General features: G+C 35.4%; 2 protein-coding genes across 2 annotated transcripts; one reads left to right on the top strand and one right to left on the bottom strand.

The window, feature by feature from the left end:
- The first annotated feature begins 924 nt into the window (after positions 1–924).
- pcgf1 (polycomb group ring finger 1) lies at positions 925–9,231 on the top strand. Its single transcript, XM_073820868.1, has 9 exons — positions 925–1,035; positions 3,794–3,899; positions 4,057–4,209; positions 4,285–4,356; positions 4,442–4,547; positions 5,580–5,622; positions 5,749–5,835; positions 8,525–8,605; positions 9,052–9,231. The coding sequence occupies exons 1-9, from the start codon at positions 949–951 to the stop codon at positions 9,100–9,102; spliced, it is 786 nt and encodes a 261-aa protein (XP_073676969.1). The 5' UTR covers positions 925–948; the 3' UTR covers positions 9,103–9,231.
- Positions 9,232–12,702: 3,471 nt separating this feature from the next.
- On the bottom strand, positions 12,703–16,030 carry lbx2 (ladybird homeobox 2). Its single transcript, XM_073820996.1, has 2 exons — positions 15,240–16,030; positions 12,703–13,799 (listed from the first exon to the last, which is right to left on the bottom strand). The coding sequence occupies exons 1-2, from the start codon at positions 15,565–15,567 to the stop codon at positions 13,354–13,356; spliced, it is 774 nt and encodes a 257-aa protein (XP_073677097.1). The 5' UTR covers positions 15,568–16,030; the 3' UTR covers positions 12,703–13,353.
- Between the last annotated feature and the right edge of the window lie 1,561 nt (positions 16,031–17,591).

Here is a 17,591-nt window from a genome sequence, read left to right as displayed (position 1 = left end):
ATATATATATATATATATATATATATATATATATATATATATATATATATATAAATTTATATATAAGTATATGGATATAAATATACTTGTAAATACATGTAAACATGCTCAAAATATATACTGTGTGACGTGATTAATCGCAATTAATCGTTCGACGGCATTAATCTGAATATTTCTCACTGTATTGTTCTGATGTATGGCACAATAATGATAATAAAAAATAATAATAATAATGGGAGACTTAATGGACCTTGTCATATTTAAAGTTCCGAAAATGAAAACAAAGCAGTAAGCGATAAATGTACAAATGTACATTTGCTCAAATTGCAAGAGAAAAACTCAACGATTGTGTTTTTTTAGGACTTTAAAGAAAAAAAAAAGATGAGAACGAAAATAACTATGTCAAATGTACCGTCCCTCCAATAGACACTGCATTAGAAACACCATAATTAGCCTTAACTAGTGTTTTTTTTACGAAGATTTATGGTGCTTATGACCGTTGAAACACATCATCACAGTTTTGTGAAAAGGGTCTATTCTATTCTGTTCTAGATAGTGGCATTTTAAAAGGCGGTTGCTCAATATAGGTTTTTCACTGACAATTTGACAAATTATTAAATTTATAGTTTGAGCCTCTAAGTTTTTAACATATTTGGTTATATTCTATTCGAGTCTGTTATTTATTATGAGCCTGTCAGGTATTATCACTCTCATACAGAAATTGCTGATATCACTAGAGTTAAACTCATAAGATGTAATATACAAAAGCCTAATGTCAGCCTACAAACTCTGACAGAGTCTTTAAGAGAGATGTTTGCACACACCCAGTGATAATATCAGTGTGGGATGAGAATGAGTGTGTGTGGAAAAACCAGCAGATCCCCCCGCCTTTCAGCGACCGAACTCACCCACTCTCCCGTTACCCGGAAGTATGCAGAATTCCCAAAGATGGCGGAACAAGGTCCGATGGCGATAGCTATGCGGCTAAGAAATCAGCTGCAGAACGTCTACAAGCTCGACCCTTTAAGGAACGAGGTGAGTGATAGGAACCAAAATTGCCTCAGCGGCCAGTCTTTCGCCGTGCGCTTCCCGCGCTTACTATAAACGCGTGTGAGAGGGGCGTTCTGTGTGGCGCGAAAGCCGAGAGATGGAGCGCGAGACCTTGCTGCTTGTCTGCGCAGGCGTGAGTGTTGCGAAGAATCAATCCACTGTGTCTAGCGGTTGTGTTTTTGTTCTCAGTGGCGAGGTGTTTCTTGTCATTTCTGTCCCAGTCGAGTCTCTCGCGTTGTAGTTTTCCCCAACTCCAACATTCAGCACACTAATAAAACGGATTGTTTCGTGCGCTTTCGCAAGAATATAACGGTGCTCGTTCGCGACGCGTGCTGCGCTGTGATATCCCACATGTTTATTAATGCGCTCTGGCCATGACGAGTGAACAAGTGCATCCTTATGATCCGCAGCGCGTGTCCGTGTTGAACATGTTTGACAGAAAATGCTTTTTGTACTTCAGAATTCAGATATGGGACCTACTGTGACCCCTCATCATATGCTTGTCCTGCCGTTTTCATACCTCGACATCGAGTGCTTGTTTAGCGCAGTGGCTTGCAGTTCTGACAGTGATTGATATTAAACCAGTTCTCGCTTATATACTCTAGTTAGTATATTTAATCAACGGCAGGCTTGTTTATAAATGACACCTGACTCGCTGAAAAGTACACCGCGCTGCCGCTCCACAGTAAGAAGCGCGTGCATGTAAATAGTTGTACGCAACAAATTACTTTTGTAATCCACGTATTTCCCACGTTAGAAGAGGATCAGTACTTGTAGCCTGATGTTTGTTTTTTAAGAAGTCTTTTATGCTTATCAAGGCTGCATTTATTTGATAAAAAATACAGACAAAAACAGTAATATTTCGAAATGTTATTACAATGTGAAATAATGGTTTCTATTTTAATGTAGCTACTTTAAAATACAATTTACTTCTTTGATGCAAAGCTGAATTTTCAGCACCATTACACATCACATGATCTTTCAGATATTAGTCTAATATGCTGATTTATTATTAAATTTATGAACAGTTGTACTGCCAAATATTTTGAACATCTGATCATCAAAGAATCCTTTTTTCAGGATTCTTTGATGAATAAAAAGTTAAAAAGAACAGCATTTATTCAAAATATAAATCTTTTCTAACAATATAAATCTTTGCTATAGCTTTTTAATCAATTTAACACATCCCTGCTAAATAAAAGTATTGATTTCTTACAAAAAAAGAATGAATAACAATTTATGTAAAAAATTTATGTAAAAAAAGATTTTCATTTTAGATAAATTCAGTTCTTTTTAACTTTTTATTCATCAAAGAATCCTGAAAAAAATATCCCAGGTTCCAAAAAATATTAAGCAGCACAACTGTTTCCAAAAATTGATAAAAAAAAAAAACCCAACATATTAATGTGACACTGAATACTGGAGTAATTATGTTGAAAATTCAGATTTGAAGACAGGAATAAATTAAATTTTAATGTATATTTAAAATAGAAGAATGTTGTTTTATATCAAAATAATATTTCACAATATTACACTTTTTTTCCCTCTATTTTTGATCAAATAAACGCAGCCTTGATGAGCACAAGACTTCTTTAAAAACATTAAAAATCTTACTTTTTTTACTTTACTTTTTGCCATCTCTAGTTTATATATAGTTTATAATATTCCTGCTGTTTAACAAATGAAAAGTAATAAAAATCGACAGTCTTATTAATAATTATGTGGTCATAAAATCATAGTTTTAATTCAGTTATAACGCATTACAACAGGACACTCACTGCTTACGATCTGATGTCAACTATTTATATATGGAGACTAAATTATATATAGAATAAATAGAATATATATTATTCATAGTTGTCACATTTGACATATTTTCTTAAAGGACACAGTTTGAATGTTGTTTTTCAGTTTTACCAAACTGACCGGGCTTTACACAAGGTGAAATATGGGAATGCCACGGATAAACTTGAAAAGTGGTCTTATTTACTCATCTTGACATAGGATAACAATAGAGGGTTTGTATTTACGTCACGATTTGGTCAGTTACCCTGATGCGTGGCCATACTGGCAATACTCGGATGTAAACAACAGCATGGATTGCACGGTTAATGTACTACTGAATACATTGTTCTGCTAATTTATGCTTTCTAAACCACGGAAAAAACGTGTGGAAGCTGCAAAGTCATATAGTGACGGACTTAGGAAGCAGGAAAGGGTGCAATATTCTGACAAACTAAAGTTAATAGGTGGTAAAGATACACAAGCAGTATTAATTAGGATCTCAGCCTAATATTTCACCTACCTGACTAAAAATAATAAGAATTTTGACAAGATTCTTGCCCTGGAAATCCTGGTTCAGTTTGGCCAACCACAAACGCCTTTTGTTCCTCAGACAGTTTTTGCACTCTTCTGCTTTATTTGTCATAACTTTTGGCAGTCTATATTACTTCCTTATGTTTTTCCTGGTCCGGCCAATTAGTACAGCCAAAAACATGACTAACTGATCATTTTCAGCAGCAATAATCAGCAAAATCTGCAAATTTAGTTCGCTTCAGTAGCATTTTTTTTACATTCAGTGCTGCCAATATGGCCGATTGAAGACGATTGCCCTGAAAACACTCTATATTGCACTGTAGATATGCATTCGTGGACTGCTCCAAAACACCTGAATGTGAAAGGCTGGTGGTGTATGCTAAGAAACAATGTCACAGTGATCTTAACCAACCTGTTTGTTTTACAGGAAGAAGTTAAAATAAAGATAAAGGACCTAAATGAACACATCGTGTGCTACCTCTGTGCGGGATACTTTATCGACGCAACCACCATCACAGAATGCCTCCATACGTGTGAGTGTTGTGTACTTGATCTCTCTCTTAATAGCACACTCTGTGTGTTATTAGCCTACTCAGCCTACTTCTTAGTCATCATTTATAGCATATGCAGGAAGAAGCTGTTTTGTTATACTCAGTACTTACCCATTTTCATTCCCACGTCTCTCTGCAGTCTGTAAAAGTTGCATTGTGAAGTATCTCCAGACCAGCAAGTATTGTCCGATGTGTAACATCAAAATCCACGAAACGCAGCCTTTGCTGAATCTAAAGCTGGACAGAGTTATGCAAGACATCGTCTACAAACTAGTCCCAGGTCTACAAGAAAGTAAGTACAGGATCATTTTGAGTATTAGTTTGTCTTTTTGTCAGTTGTGATGAAATTTTCATTTGACGATCTCAGGCGAAGACAAACGAATTAAAGAATTCTATCAGTCACGAGGTCTTGAACGAATCATACAGCCGTCTGGAGAAGGTAAGTGACACCATGTCGATAGATACTGCTGTTAATTTGTTTTTATTAGGATTGTTATTAAGTTTAGGTTTGTGTTTTCTTGTAGATTCGGTTCCAGATAATACAGGATTACCCTACACAAGCTTTGACCACTCCAAAGCTCATTTCTACAGATATGACGAGCAGGTCTCTTTATGTTTGGAAAGGCAAAGGTAGGAAGATAGCAGTTCAGCTCCATTTGTTGCCTGTCTATACTTTGAGATCCATTTTTTAAAAATAAGTTAATACTTTTATTATTAAAGCGTTAAATTGATCAAATTTGATAGTAAAGATATTTGTCATGTAATGTTAAAAATGTCTATTTTTTTTTTTTTTTTTTTTTTTAAATTATCAAAAAATCCTGAGGGAAAAAAACAATACACGAAAAATATTAACTATTCTCTATCCCATTTCTGCCACTGAATAAAAAATAAAAAAGGTAATTTCGACCTTTTATCTCACAATTCTGAATTTTTTCTCTCATTTGCAACTTTGTATCTCGCAATTCAGACTTATTTTTTTTCTCAGAATTGTGAGATATAAACTTGCAATTGCGAGTTATTAAGTCCAGTTCTGAGAAGAAGAAAAGACTGATATGTTCACAGAATTGCGAGTTTGTATCTCACAATTCTGACTTAATAACTCGCAATTACGAGTTTATGTCACACAGTTCTGACTTCATTTCTCAGAATAGCTAGTTTATATCTTGGAATTCTGACTTTATGTCACATAATTGTGACTTTATTTCTCAGAATTGCGAGGTTATGTCTTACAATTCTGACAAAAAAAGTCAGAATTGCGTGTTTGTATCAAATAGTCAGATTTGTGAGATAAGTTGCAATAACCTTTTAAAAAAAAATTATTCAGTGGCAGAAACGGGCTTCGTTCTCAGCATTTATAATTATAAGAAATGTTTCTTAAGCAAATTACCATATAGAATGATTTCTGAAGGATCGTGTGACACTGAAGACTGAAGTAATGATGCTGAAAATTTACAGGAATAAATACAATTTTGAAATATATTCAAATAGAAAACGGTTAATTTAAACCATAATATTATTTTACAATATGACTGTAGTTCTGCTCAACTGTGCAGCCTTGGTGAGCATAAGAGACTTCTTTTAAAAACAGAAAAATGTACTGACATAAATGCTGAGCGTATATAGATACATCAAAAGAATCATAATTTCATCTTGTTTTTACAGCTCATCATTTTCTGGGAAGGACAAAAATAAATTAACTCTACAGGTAAGACAACAGCCAATAGAAGGAATATGAATGTACATTTATCACTCTCGAGAAAACTTTAACATTGGTTGCCTTTTCTTTTAGTAGCGATAATAAATTTGTTTATTTTATATTATGTTCCTACAGCAGAAATTTGTACGTTGTTCGGTCAGAGCTGAGGTACGACATCTGAGGAAAGTGTTATGTCATCGACTTAACGTGGAAAAACATCAGGTGTGACTTGATTTTTCTCTGTCATGCTTTTTAAAGCCATTGTTTTTACATTTAGGACCAGAAAAAGAACAGCCTTTGCCTTTTTTTTTTGCCTATAAATAAAATCAATAAATCAAATATATATACTAAATATACTAAAAATATATACTAAATATACTAAAATATCTACTAAAAACACTAATAACACTGTTAATTCAATTCACTGTTTATTCAAAAGGTATTCATAAATTAAAATTAAAAGCTATATAATTAAATTAAAATTAAAAGCTATTAATAAAATGTATTAATATAATTTTAGAAATATATAGTTTCATTCATTTTATATATATATATATATATATATATAATGAATTTATACAAAAAAGCTACTATGGACACTAATACACTGTTAATAAATAGTATTAAATATGCTAAAATAGTATTCAAAAGCTATGAATTCATAAATTTAATTAAAATTAAAAGCTATTAATAAAATGTATTAATATAATTAAAAAAATATTTTATTAATTATTTATATACAGTTGCAATCGGAATTATTCAACCCCCTTGACCTGCAAGACATTTTGCTGCAGAGAACACAATTTTGTAAAAGCAACTCAACAAAAGCATCAGTACACTATTCGAGAAATGTATAAATACACATTTGAGTCATTCTGAAAACGGAAGCTGATGAATAATAATAAAAAAAAATCTAATTGGCTCTAAATGTTCATGTTCAAAATTATTCAACCCCTAAAAGTCAAATTTGGTGCAGAATCTTTTATTCTTTAAAACCGCCAATAAACGCTGTCTGTAAGTGCTTAGAAGCTTCTGTCACCTCTCTACTGCAATCTTGGCCTTGGTGAAAAAGCTTTCAGATCACTCATAATCTTTAGTTTTCACTTTGCCACTTCTTTCTTCAAATTCAACCAAATATTTCCAACGAGAATTAAATCTGGAGACTGAACGGACCACTCAAGTACATTCAATGTCTGATCCTTGAACCAAGCATACATTTTTGGATGTATACTTTGGGATGATGGCCCTTCAGGAAAGTCCCCTGATCATCAGCTTTAGTCTTTGCACCAAAGGCATCACAATTCTTGCCAAAATGGCCTGATATTTCAAAGAATCCATGATGTCCTTTATACAGTCATGGTTTCCACTTACTGCTACAATAAAACACCCCTCTAACAGGACTGGTCCACCCCAAAGTTTGACGATGAAGATGGTGTTCTTCTGCTCATAAGCTCTGCCTTTTTTGCACCAGACATATCACAGATCCATAGGTCCAGAAAGTTCCAGTTTGGTCAGATCACTCTATAAAACATTCTTGCAGAACTTCACATGTCTATCTAAAGTAATTTTAACATGTTCACATCGGCCTTTTTGTTCTTCTTGGTCAAGAGTGGTATTCGGCAAGATGTCTCAACACGAAGGCCATAATTGTCTAGTGTTCTTCTTATACACTGCATTGAAATGTTTTTCCTCCTTTCGTTGGGTCATCTTACAAGTCTTTGGTTGCATATTGCAGGTTTTTCCTCAGTTGTTCTGATCAAACATTTTATGATATTGTGCTTTTTTGTTCAACACCTTCAAATGTTTTCTGGTACAACACATTTTAAACTAACGAATAAGGATGCCCGCTGTGTCTCTGGGAACCTTTAATGCCTTGGAAATCTTCATACATGTATAGCCTTAGACTTTCTAAAGTAATAGAATTATTTATTCTCTGTAGCTTCTCTATAGCTTTTGTGAGAGCTGTGTTGACTGTCATATTAGCTACTAAAACTTCAGCACATGCATGGGCTAACTGTATGTATGTGTAACAGCTCAAGCTAATTTTGTTTTCTAATAGAGTTTGTAAAGGCTTAATTATGTTTTAAGACAATTTTGTTCCCCACCATGCAAATAAGTGACTAAAAAACAGCAATGTTAAACAGGGGTTGAATAATTATGACATAGCTGTGTTATTAAAAAATCCTAGAACTCAAAAATATTACATTATATGTTGACATTATCACTTTTAATATGCCAGTAATTGGTTATAGATGCAATTTTTTTAAAGTTCTGGATCTTCAGAAAAGCTTGTATTTGTAAACTACTGCAGTCTCTGGAGGGTTGAATAATTTTGATTGCAACTGTATATATATATATATATATATATATATATATATAAATAAATGAAAAGCTATTAATTAAATGTATTAATATAATTTTAGATAAATGTCATTTCAATAGCATCTCAGTTGTTTTTGTAGCCTCTGGTCTACTAATTTAAATCACTATTTCTTTCTAACTATATACAATTGCAACCTGGCATACAATTCATTCAGTATACAAAATAGTACACATGACTGTGTTTTTCTGTTGAAAATGAAATAGGAAACAAAGAATTCACCCATTTTCTGTTGCTGACATCTAGTCTTGAGCTTACAGCTGATTGGTCTTTTGTCAGTGAAGGTGACGTGCGACTTCAATGCTTCCAGACACTATTAGACGAACAGACAACTTTTGATTATTATTCAATTCCATAGTAGAAAGAATCAAAGTTCAAATAGGATGACCAAATAAGCATATATTAATTTAAATATTTAATTATAAAATGTAGTTAGAGATAGATTTTAAATGAAACTTCTCATTGTTTTCTTTTCCATCCTTCTGCCCTATTGTCTTCTGTCTTCATTTTGTGCTCTTTGTTGCGCTGCAGGTCCAGATGTTATTCAATAACGAATCTCTCCCAGATCACATGACCATGAAGCGTCTCTGGCTGTCTCACTGGTTTGGAAAGGTATCGTAGTCTCAAGCGTCTCCAGCTAATTTCATACCGCATTCTTTCACACCATCAGCCCGTTCGCTTTCCCTTTAGGTGGGATCTTCATTTCTGTAGCGATTTACTGTGCTCCGTTTTACTCACTGAAGGAATCTTCTGAGGGGAATCACAGGCAGAGATTTATTAGTACTAGGAGAAGCCATATGCGTGATGTCGCCTTGTGGTCTGAAAAATGCAATGGAAGTGCTGTTCTCCATATTGCTTCATGCGGTGTCTTGCTCTGGTTTGTGGGGCGTCAAAGTGTTCAGCACGAGTAATTCCATGCCTCATATGTTTTTAAGCGCGAAGGATGACGTTCTGCTTACGATCTCTGTTTAGTGTCAGTCGTTAGACTGTCAACAGGATGAGACTTTGTTAAACCTTTCATTCACACTTTAATGTTTTCCTCTTTGTCTCTCCTTCAGGCACAACCACTGGTACTCCATTATGCTATAAAAGACAAACGGACAAGATAGGATTATGTGAAAATATCAATTGATGTAAATATTTTGTATTTCACATATTCTATTTTAATAGCTTTCTGTGCATATATACTTATTTTTTTGTTTTGTATTTTTGAAAATAAATTTTAAGTGGTAAAAAAATGTTTGTGCCTTTTCTATTATATGTGACCCTAGTCCACAAAACCAGTCTAAAGTAGCACGGGTGTATTTGCAGAAATAGCCAAAAATACACTGTATGGGGCAAAATTATCATTTTTTGTTTCTTTTATGCCAAAAATCATTAGGATATAAAGTCAAGATCATGTTCCATGAAGACATTTAGTAAATTTCCTACGGTAAATATGTCAAAACTTAATTTTTGATTAGTAATATGCATCGCTAAGAGCTTTTTTTGCACCCTCAGATTCCAGATTTTCAAAATTGTATCTCGGTCAAATATAATCCTATCCTAACAAACCATACATGATTTATTCAGCTTTCAGATGATTTCAAGAAATTGACCGTTATGACTGGTTTTGTTGCCCAGGGTGTGTGTGTGTTTTTAAAATTATATGATTGTTATATGAACACAAATTAGTCTTGATCAAGTCAAAAGGAAGACTCTTTGTCATTTGTATTCAGCTTCAGCGTTTTTAGAAAATCAACCACTAGGGTGCAGTGTTGATCTTCAATAGAGCTTTGCTAACGCCGATCCACTTCAGTCACCTCACAATGACTTTCTTAGGATCATCTCAAGGCATTTTTCATCTCAGACTACATTATATGTAGTGCTCTGAAAATAGCCTACAAGGAAAACCTCAGGAAGAATGTCTAGTAGAACCGCGGTACTTGTATAAAACATGCTTGTATCAACTATAAAATACCATCATCACATGAAATGTAATTCTGATGTAACAGTTGCTTGAAAGACGCTTTAAATGTCTCGAGAAAGGAATATATAGCCTACTGTCAGTCAGTTAGACATAAAAATCAAAAGATCTTTAGATGTTCTGTTGAGCGATATAAATTTGGGGAAACGCTACGTAAACTAGCTACGTAAATTTCCGCTCAGATTTTATTATTTACCAGGTACATTTTCCATTTAAGTCCACTAGGTAATCTTTGTCTACAATGTTGTGTTTTTAAAAACAGGCCTATATATTTTACAACTTAATTCTCCATGTGTTTTTATTTAAGACCAAATAGCCATACATTTTACCACAATACATTATTTTCAGGTTTAGAGCTGACCTAAAATTATTTGGAGGGTGTACAATAAAGCTACTTCGTACCATATTGTGAAGTAGCCTAATTGTAGTATTTTCGCAATAAATAATACGAACATTAGGCTATTTTTTTTCTCTTGTAAAGCATTAAATCATATAGAATCCGCTCTGCTTTCATCGAATACTTTTAAGAAAAAGAAATAGGCTCTATGTACATTTTCGAAATTATTTTATTTTAAATTAAACTTTAAGGTTACATATATTTTATATGTACGCATATAAAGGTAACTATCAGGCTAAAGAAAACTAAATAAAATATAACATGTCATCTGCCTCTAATGTAGGCTAATTTAGTATTTTTTTCGCGATTCCAGCAAAAAGACAATAATACGTAGGCTAAACCTCAAGAAATTATTAAAAAACAGATTCGAGCGTATTGCCAAATGTTTAATTTTATTCGTTTTCTTTATAATAACTAATCATTTTGAATATGTTTTACTAGTAATAATAATGTTAAATGCAAATAGCTTACATTCTAAAGCGTTATAAATTGATTTATTAATAGTAGTATTTCTTGCTCCTTGCATTCGTTTTTCATATTGAGTTTGCAATTATTAAGAGCTTAAATGAAAACAGTCATGATTTGTGACCCTGGACCAAAAAAAAAAAAAAACAGTCATAAAGTTTTTTCATAAATTTATATATATATATATATATATATATATATATATATCATAAATTGAGATTTATACATCACCTGAAAGATGAATAAATATAAGCCTTCCACTGTTGTATGGTTTGTTAGGATATATAATATCTGGTCGACATACAACTATTTGAAAATCTGGAATCAGAGAATGCAAAAAAACAAAATATTGATGAAATCGCCTTTAAATTTGTCCAAATTAAATTGTTAGCAATGCATAGGCTATAATCAACATTTTATATATATATATTTGCGGTAGGAAATTTACAAAATGTCTGATCTTTACTTAAAAGCCTAACCTAATGATAATTTTGACCCATACAATGTATTTTTGACTATTGCTACATACAAATATACCCATGCTACTTAAAACTGGTTTTGTGGTCCAGAGTCACATTTTAATATGGACTTATCTGTTATGAAGCACAAACTGCGTTTCCATACGTCGGCCAGTGTGCAAATTCACTTCTTTTGCCGACTTTTGAATGAATTAAAAGCTTCACTCTGTATACCTTCGCAGAAATTCATTTTAACGAAGCTCTCTAAAGTAAAACACTGATCTGTGGTCCAAGGTTTCAGAGCTTTTAACGCGCTTGGATGTTTGCTCGAATATTTTCACACTGTGAAATCACGTCTTTCAGTCGTCATAGTCTAACCGCATTCATATTCATATACCTTCAAATTCCAGTCATCTCGACTCTCAGTAGGAACCCGAAGCATTTCGAGCTATTGTGCGGAGTTCAATCGCAGCAGAAAACACAAAACAGCACGAGAATGTGCCGCTGCCTCGACAGCTCTGAGAACTCCGGCTCTCTGGCGAGTCTTTCCACAAAGCGCTCATAAAAATCTACTTGACTTTTCAACCCCAACTATTCCAAGCGATTAGGCCAATTGTACTTCCATCTTCTCGCTGCCCCAAAACTGCTGCCTTGATCTGCTCACAACTGACACAAATGGGCCGAAAGAAATTCGGCCGACCAGGATGCAACAATCCTCCCCATTTCCACCGGCTTCCTATTGAGATTTATTCATTAGGAACCGCATGCAAATCATCTGCTATTCATGGGCGTTTTTAACACACGGTCACAGATGTGGGGTATTATTTGGGCTCGACCGACTGAAACTGTTAATGCGCACTCAAAGGCGGGTTAACCTAATCAATCATGTTGACTAGTTTGTGTTAGAGAAGATTCATAAACCATATGGCGCAAGGAGGACAGCAAGCTTCATGTTGTCCTCGTGACAATGTGAGAGGGGGAACCTTGTTCAATTGTCCTAATTAAGCTTCAAGCACTTAACACACACAAACACTCTTCTTAACACACACAATGAAGCGATGTGTAAAAGTGGTCGGCCTCTCTCAGCTGTTTAACTCCACGAGAGTGTGCCATAAAATAATTAGCATAAAATAAAACATTTTATGCATGGCACCTTCGCCTTATTGCACTGTGAAAATCACGGCATTAAAAGAGCAGGCCTAAACTTAAATTTAATAGCTGCATTAAAATTTTAGGTGGTGCTAAACTTTTTCAACCACTTTGAATTTAATTACTGATTAATAAAATCGGGTAAAAAGATAGAGACACTTGACTGTGAAAAATACAGTGAAATAAAAAGTTTATAGAAAAAGTCTTATTTTATAATTCAGCTCAGCATACAGTGCATAATTAAATTCTGACTCAAGGTAAGGAAACATTGTGAAATTACATATACCCTTTATTTACATAAATGAGGATTAAATAGAATGTTACAATAAATTTAACGAGTTAGATGCATCATAACTTGTTATATATATACACAACCTTGCCCTTGCATTGTTTTGGACATACATTTTGTAATAATCTGTTAATAATGCCAGTAGGAAATGTGCCAGGAACTGGGATATATAATGTAAAACTTTGGGAAATGAGTCTTGACAATTACAATGTAGAAACAAGATTGAATAAATTGTCTTTCAGGTGACTTCTGAAATTATTTATAAATATATAATTCTATTCAGTTGAGAATTCAATTGAAAATCACTTTTGGCATAGAGTTTCTACAGCGGTCATAAATGTGTTGAACGGTGTAAACAATTGCACACGTTTCCTTCGAGAATCGAGAAATAAAGCTTAAAATGTACATACACATGTTGCAGTCTTGATACTGTACCATTTATCTCTAAGCATTTCTCAGATCTTACGAAAACGTATTCCTTAAACCATGTCTTCGATCTGGACATCAGAACGTAGAGGTCCTTTCAATAAATTAAAAATAAGGGAGACAGAAAACTTTCCTTGCATTTCAAGTTCTTCCGCAGAGTCCGTGCAAAAGTTGTGAAAAAAGCCCTCTTTTGAAAACAAGGGCCTGCTTTTAATCGTCCACCTCGATTTCCTCGTCCTCCTCTGAGAACTCGTCTGTGGTTTGGCCTCTGGACGAGGACGGGGACTGTGGAAAGGCTCTTGGGGATAGGCTGGGAGAAATGGGCCCCGAGCCACCGTGAGGGTCTTCCATGTCCTCCATGGCCACCAGTTTCTGCAACGTCTGTGGTGGGATTTTCTTGAGAGACTCCACGTCTGCCTTCATCTCCTCCAGGTCTCTCTTGAGCTTGGCCCGTCGGTTCTGGAACCAGGTGATGACCTGCGCGTTGGTCAGACCCAGCTGCTGTGCGATCTGGTCTCTGTCGGCCGGTGACAGGTATTTCTGGTACAAAAAGCGCTTTTCCAGCTCGTAGATCTGGTGGTTGGTGAAGGCCGTGCGGGACTTCCGTCGTTTTTTGGAGGCCTGTCTTTGGCCGAAGGCGTTGAGATGTTCACGACCTTTAAATGGAAAGAAAGGAGAGTTGATTTCCAGGAACACATGACAGGAATAACGCAGGCAGCGTGTGTGGGTCACAATTCAGAATAACTTTCATCAGTAAGTCATTCCCAGACATTACAAAGCTAATGCTCATTCAGCAAACTGAAATATAAACCTACAACAAAATGCATGAAATTTAATTTCCAAGTGTTGAAATTAAATGCACATTGTTGATTTACTTGTGAAAAGCATTCTTCTTGGAAGCTCTTTAATGGTTTTATTTTTGGCTGTACATGGTTCTTGAGTTGCTATTTGGTTCTATGGAGATTAAATAGTCTTAAATGTTACATTATAGGTTCTTTAGATCAGTGTTTTGGTTTCTTTCAAGCACCATAACAGACTGTAAATGTTTATTTTGTTTTGTAGAACTTGAAAAGGTTCTCCTTTGGAGTCAGGCTCCAAAATCCTGTTTGGTTCAAATTAGAACCTTTATTTTTAAGATTGTACACACTGTTGTGTTATGTGATAGGCCGCAGTTGTTCATTCCAGCTGCATAACAGCTGTTCTTGAAAAGAGGGGGAGAAACTTTCCAAAACATCTGAACTATTGATTGCCAAGTAAATTCGAAATATTTGATGTGTTAATCAAGCAGCCTATCACGCCACAGAACTGGCCTCAATCTTATTACAGACGACCTTAACCGTTAGCGTGACCCACTAAGACAGTTCTGCAATGTCAACACGAACGTCACGATCGAGGACTGTTTTCAGTAAATGTGTCAAGCGAACATGAATGATTTCCCTCTCTTTAACATTCCCGTCAAGACACGGTGCGTTCTATCATGTTAAGCTGCATTTCTAAAAACTAAGGTTTTGAACATTTTGAGATTTACAAAGAAATTGGTTCTGTAGAAACCATCATTTACTGGCATTTTAAGAATCGTGAATTAGTATACTGATTATTCTGATCTCCAAAGAACTATTTAGCAACTCAAAAGCCATAATGAAAATAATTGTTGCTAAAAAGCGAGTTTAATTTTTTTGCATCACCATCCAAGAACTATCAATTTTTAGAGGGGTAGGTGACATCCCTGAAATACTGACAGTCACACTCGAGGAATCGCTATTGACATTTAGCTAAGAACAAATTGAGAAATTTAGTATCTGAAAATGTGTATAACCAAAAATACGCGGAGATGAAACAAGCTGGTAAACACCTAAAACTAAAAAAAAATACATTTTAACAAGTATATTTGCATTATATTTGTATTTTTATATATTAAAATAAACATTCGACATTAGATATTTGGATTCGTAAATCCACAAATATCGCTACCGCTACAATAACACACTTCCAGAAGTGTCACTAACTTAAATTCGCGCGTTTAAAACTTGAAAATTATTTCGTAATCACAATCTGAATGTAAAACTGCAAGCCCCCGAAAAACATAAACATTTTACCTTCTGCAGCTTGTATAACGCTGACTTCCAGTCCCTTAAATGTTTTGCTCGCCAGCTCCTCCAGAGCGCATAACGGCGAGGACGGAGCGCTGATCCCGTTCCGAGACGCGCTCGAGCCGGTCACTTTCTCTAGTACGCGCGGAGGACACAGACTACCGACGGACTTCTTGACGGAGGGTTTATTTAAGATATCCTCAATGCTGAACGGGGTAAGAGGCTTGTTGGAGTTGGCCGGAGGTGGGAGTTGGTCCAAGGGACCCCGCCGCCTCTCCTCGCCGCTGGACTGCAAAACGGAGCCTGCCTTCATGTCTTTAGAGCTGGAGGTCATCTCAGTCCCAAGAAACGATTTCGAGTGGAAGTCACCTAGTTCGCTCAAACTTGTTTCTGCATACAAAAGCCTGGTCTATTCCTCTTTCTTTAAACAGAACCGTTGTTCTTCCTCAATCTGAAGTGGCTCTCCAAAAGCACCATGCTTCAGGCGTCACAGCCACCCGAACTTTAGTCCTCATATGCGGCTCCAGTCTTCTCTGAGCTGCTCCATGAAGATCTTCAGCATGTGTAGCCGTGTCTCAAGGAGGCTCAAAACAGCAAGCAACCGCTAACGAGTTCTTGTTGATTGCTTTTGTGAAGTTCAATTAGAGAAACACTACACTACTTGCTGACCCGCTGCTCCGTCTTAAAGGGCCAGACCATATTAATGAATTGGACCGAGAATAGGAGGAGTTTCCCCCTGAAGTTTAAAGAGAGGGGAGATGGCTCGGGATGTTTATGCATCTGTTGATGCATCCCACTCCCACTTAGGGCAAACCACGTGCTCCACGCGTATACCTCCCTGAAAAGGGAGAGTACTCTCATTAACACAAATACTAGCCTTCTCTATGTCAACGTGCATGCGGATCTATCTTCAATTTCAGAATAATAACAACATGTATAGTGTAAAATAAACATAAACAAAACAACAAAATAAACATTCAACTAGGCATTAATGAACATTTAAAATTCAAAAGTTGTCCATATGGAAACAACTTGGGAATGACTAATTAGGCTACTGTAATATCATGATTATAGCAGTTTTGGAGGCTGTTATGACAGCTATATTTTCTCACACCTCGTGTATCTGCTGTCACACGAGATCAGAATGCAAAGCATGTCATTGCTTCGGTCCAATAAAATTATTTTTGACTGCGTTGCAAAACTCAGATGTGAACAAATAAATTTTGTATTATTTAAAAAAATATATATTTTTAACACTGTTGATTTTGCCAATGGCAGCGATTTTGCAAGCCATTGTTGTTTTTTTGCTGGTGGGACATTTGTATTAATTCATAATGTAGCAGAAACAAATGCATGTGATTTGTTTTAAAAGGTGTTCCCCTCTTATTTTAATATTCTAAATATTATTAAAATGTATTAGAAGATTTACATTTACATAGACGACCAACACAAAATAGTTCCGTACCATCTCAGTCAGTGCAGCACAGTGCCATTCTGTGAATTTGTGAAAATGCCCGTGGGTAAAGAGCAGAGAGCAGCAGACTTACAGCAGTGCCGTTCTCACCCGCTCAGCGTCGGACTTTATTTCAGATGATGCTCGTGGGACACCGGAGAAACGCAGTGAGCCTGCTAAGAAGATGCAGGTAAGAAGAAATCGTGTTCTTGCTTTAGAAAAACACGAAATAGAAAAGAGCAATGACTGGTGTAATGATACTTAATCTGAAGAAATTGATCAACAAAATAAAATATTGTTTTCCAGACATTCCTGCACCGCACTTCGTGATTTCTTTGTGCATGTATTATTTCAGCTTGCTACTTAACAAAATTAGCTGAATGCAGATATTCCATTATACATATAAAATCTTACAGTTTTATATAAAGGCTATTATATTACGATTTTTATATTATGATCCGCGAATATTTTATAAACTGCATAAATCTTCAGATTGTTTGGCTTATTTCTAAAATGACAACAACAACAAAAAAGAAGAAGCAGGCAATGGTAGATTTTCTCTTAGACCTCGCTGAGGCCTTTTTCGACTAGTGAATATTTAGGTGGTCTTCCCATAAATGTAAAACATTAGGCAATAAAACAAGTGGCGATGTTGACATCTGATAATATTTAACAGGGTTTCAATAATCGATTAGGGTGATAGATGTCTCTCTTACACGAGTCATTGGCGATGTATGGCCAGTTCGAAGGAATATCGCATTGTCCGTGCCAAGAGCACCATATGGTGACATCCGTACAGGGACTGAAACGAGCCAAACAGCTCACAAGCACTAAAACAGCACGACATTCTATTAGTGCGGGTCCAGACCGCTCGACGTGGGCGACACGGAGCCAAACTCAATAGC

The sequence above is a fragment of the Garra rufa genome, chromosome 16 (genome assembly GCF_049309525.1).
Source record: "Garra rufa chromosome 16, GarRuf1.0, whole genome shotgun sequence".
Taxonomy (NCBI): domain Eukaryota; kingdom Metazoa; phylum Chordata; class Actinopteri; order Cypriniformes; family Cyprinidae; genus Garra; species Garra rufa.
The sequence above is the reverse complement of the archived record's forward strand: the minus strand, read 5'-3'. Positions and strand labels throughout refer to the sequence as shown.

What these genes read in the sequence shown, in the direction of transcription:
- pcgf1 (XM_073820868.1), top strand. Translation starts at nt 949, where the DNA reads ATGGCGGAACAAGGTCCGATGGCGATAGCTATGCGGCTAAGAAATCAG. An exon ending in CACAGAATGCCTCCATACGT is followed by an intron (nt 3,900 to 4,056) that starts GTGAGTGTTGTG and finishes GTCTCTCTGCAG; the next exon opens with TCTGTAAAAGTTGCATTGTG. An exon ending in TGTCTCACTGGTTTGGAAAG is followed by an intron (nt 8,606 to 9,051) that starts GTATCGTAGTCT and finishes TCTCTCCTTCAG; the next exon opens with GCACAACCACTGGTACTCCA.
- lbx2 (XM_073820996.1), bottom strand. Translation starts at nt 15,567, where the DNA reads ATGACCTCCAGCTCTAAAGACATGAAGGCAGGCTCCGTTTTGCAGTCC. An exon ending in CGTTATACAAGCTGCAGAAG is followed by an intron (nt 13,800 to 15,239) that starts GTAAAATGTTTA and finishes TTCCATTTAAAG; the next exon opens with GTCGTGAACATCTCAACGCC.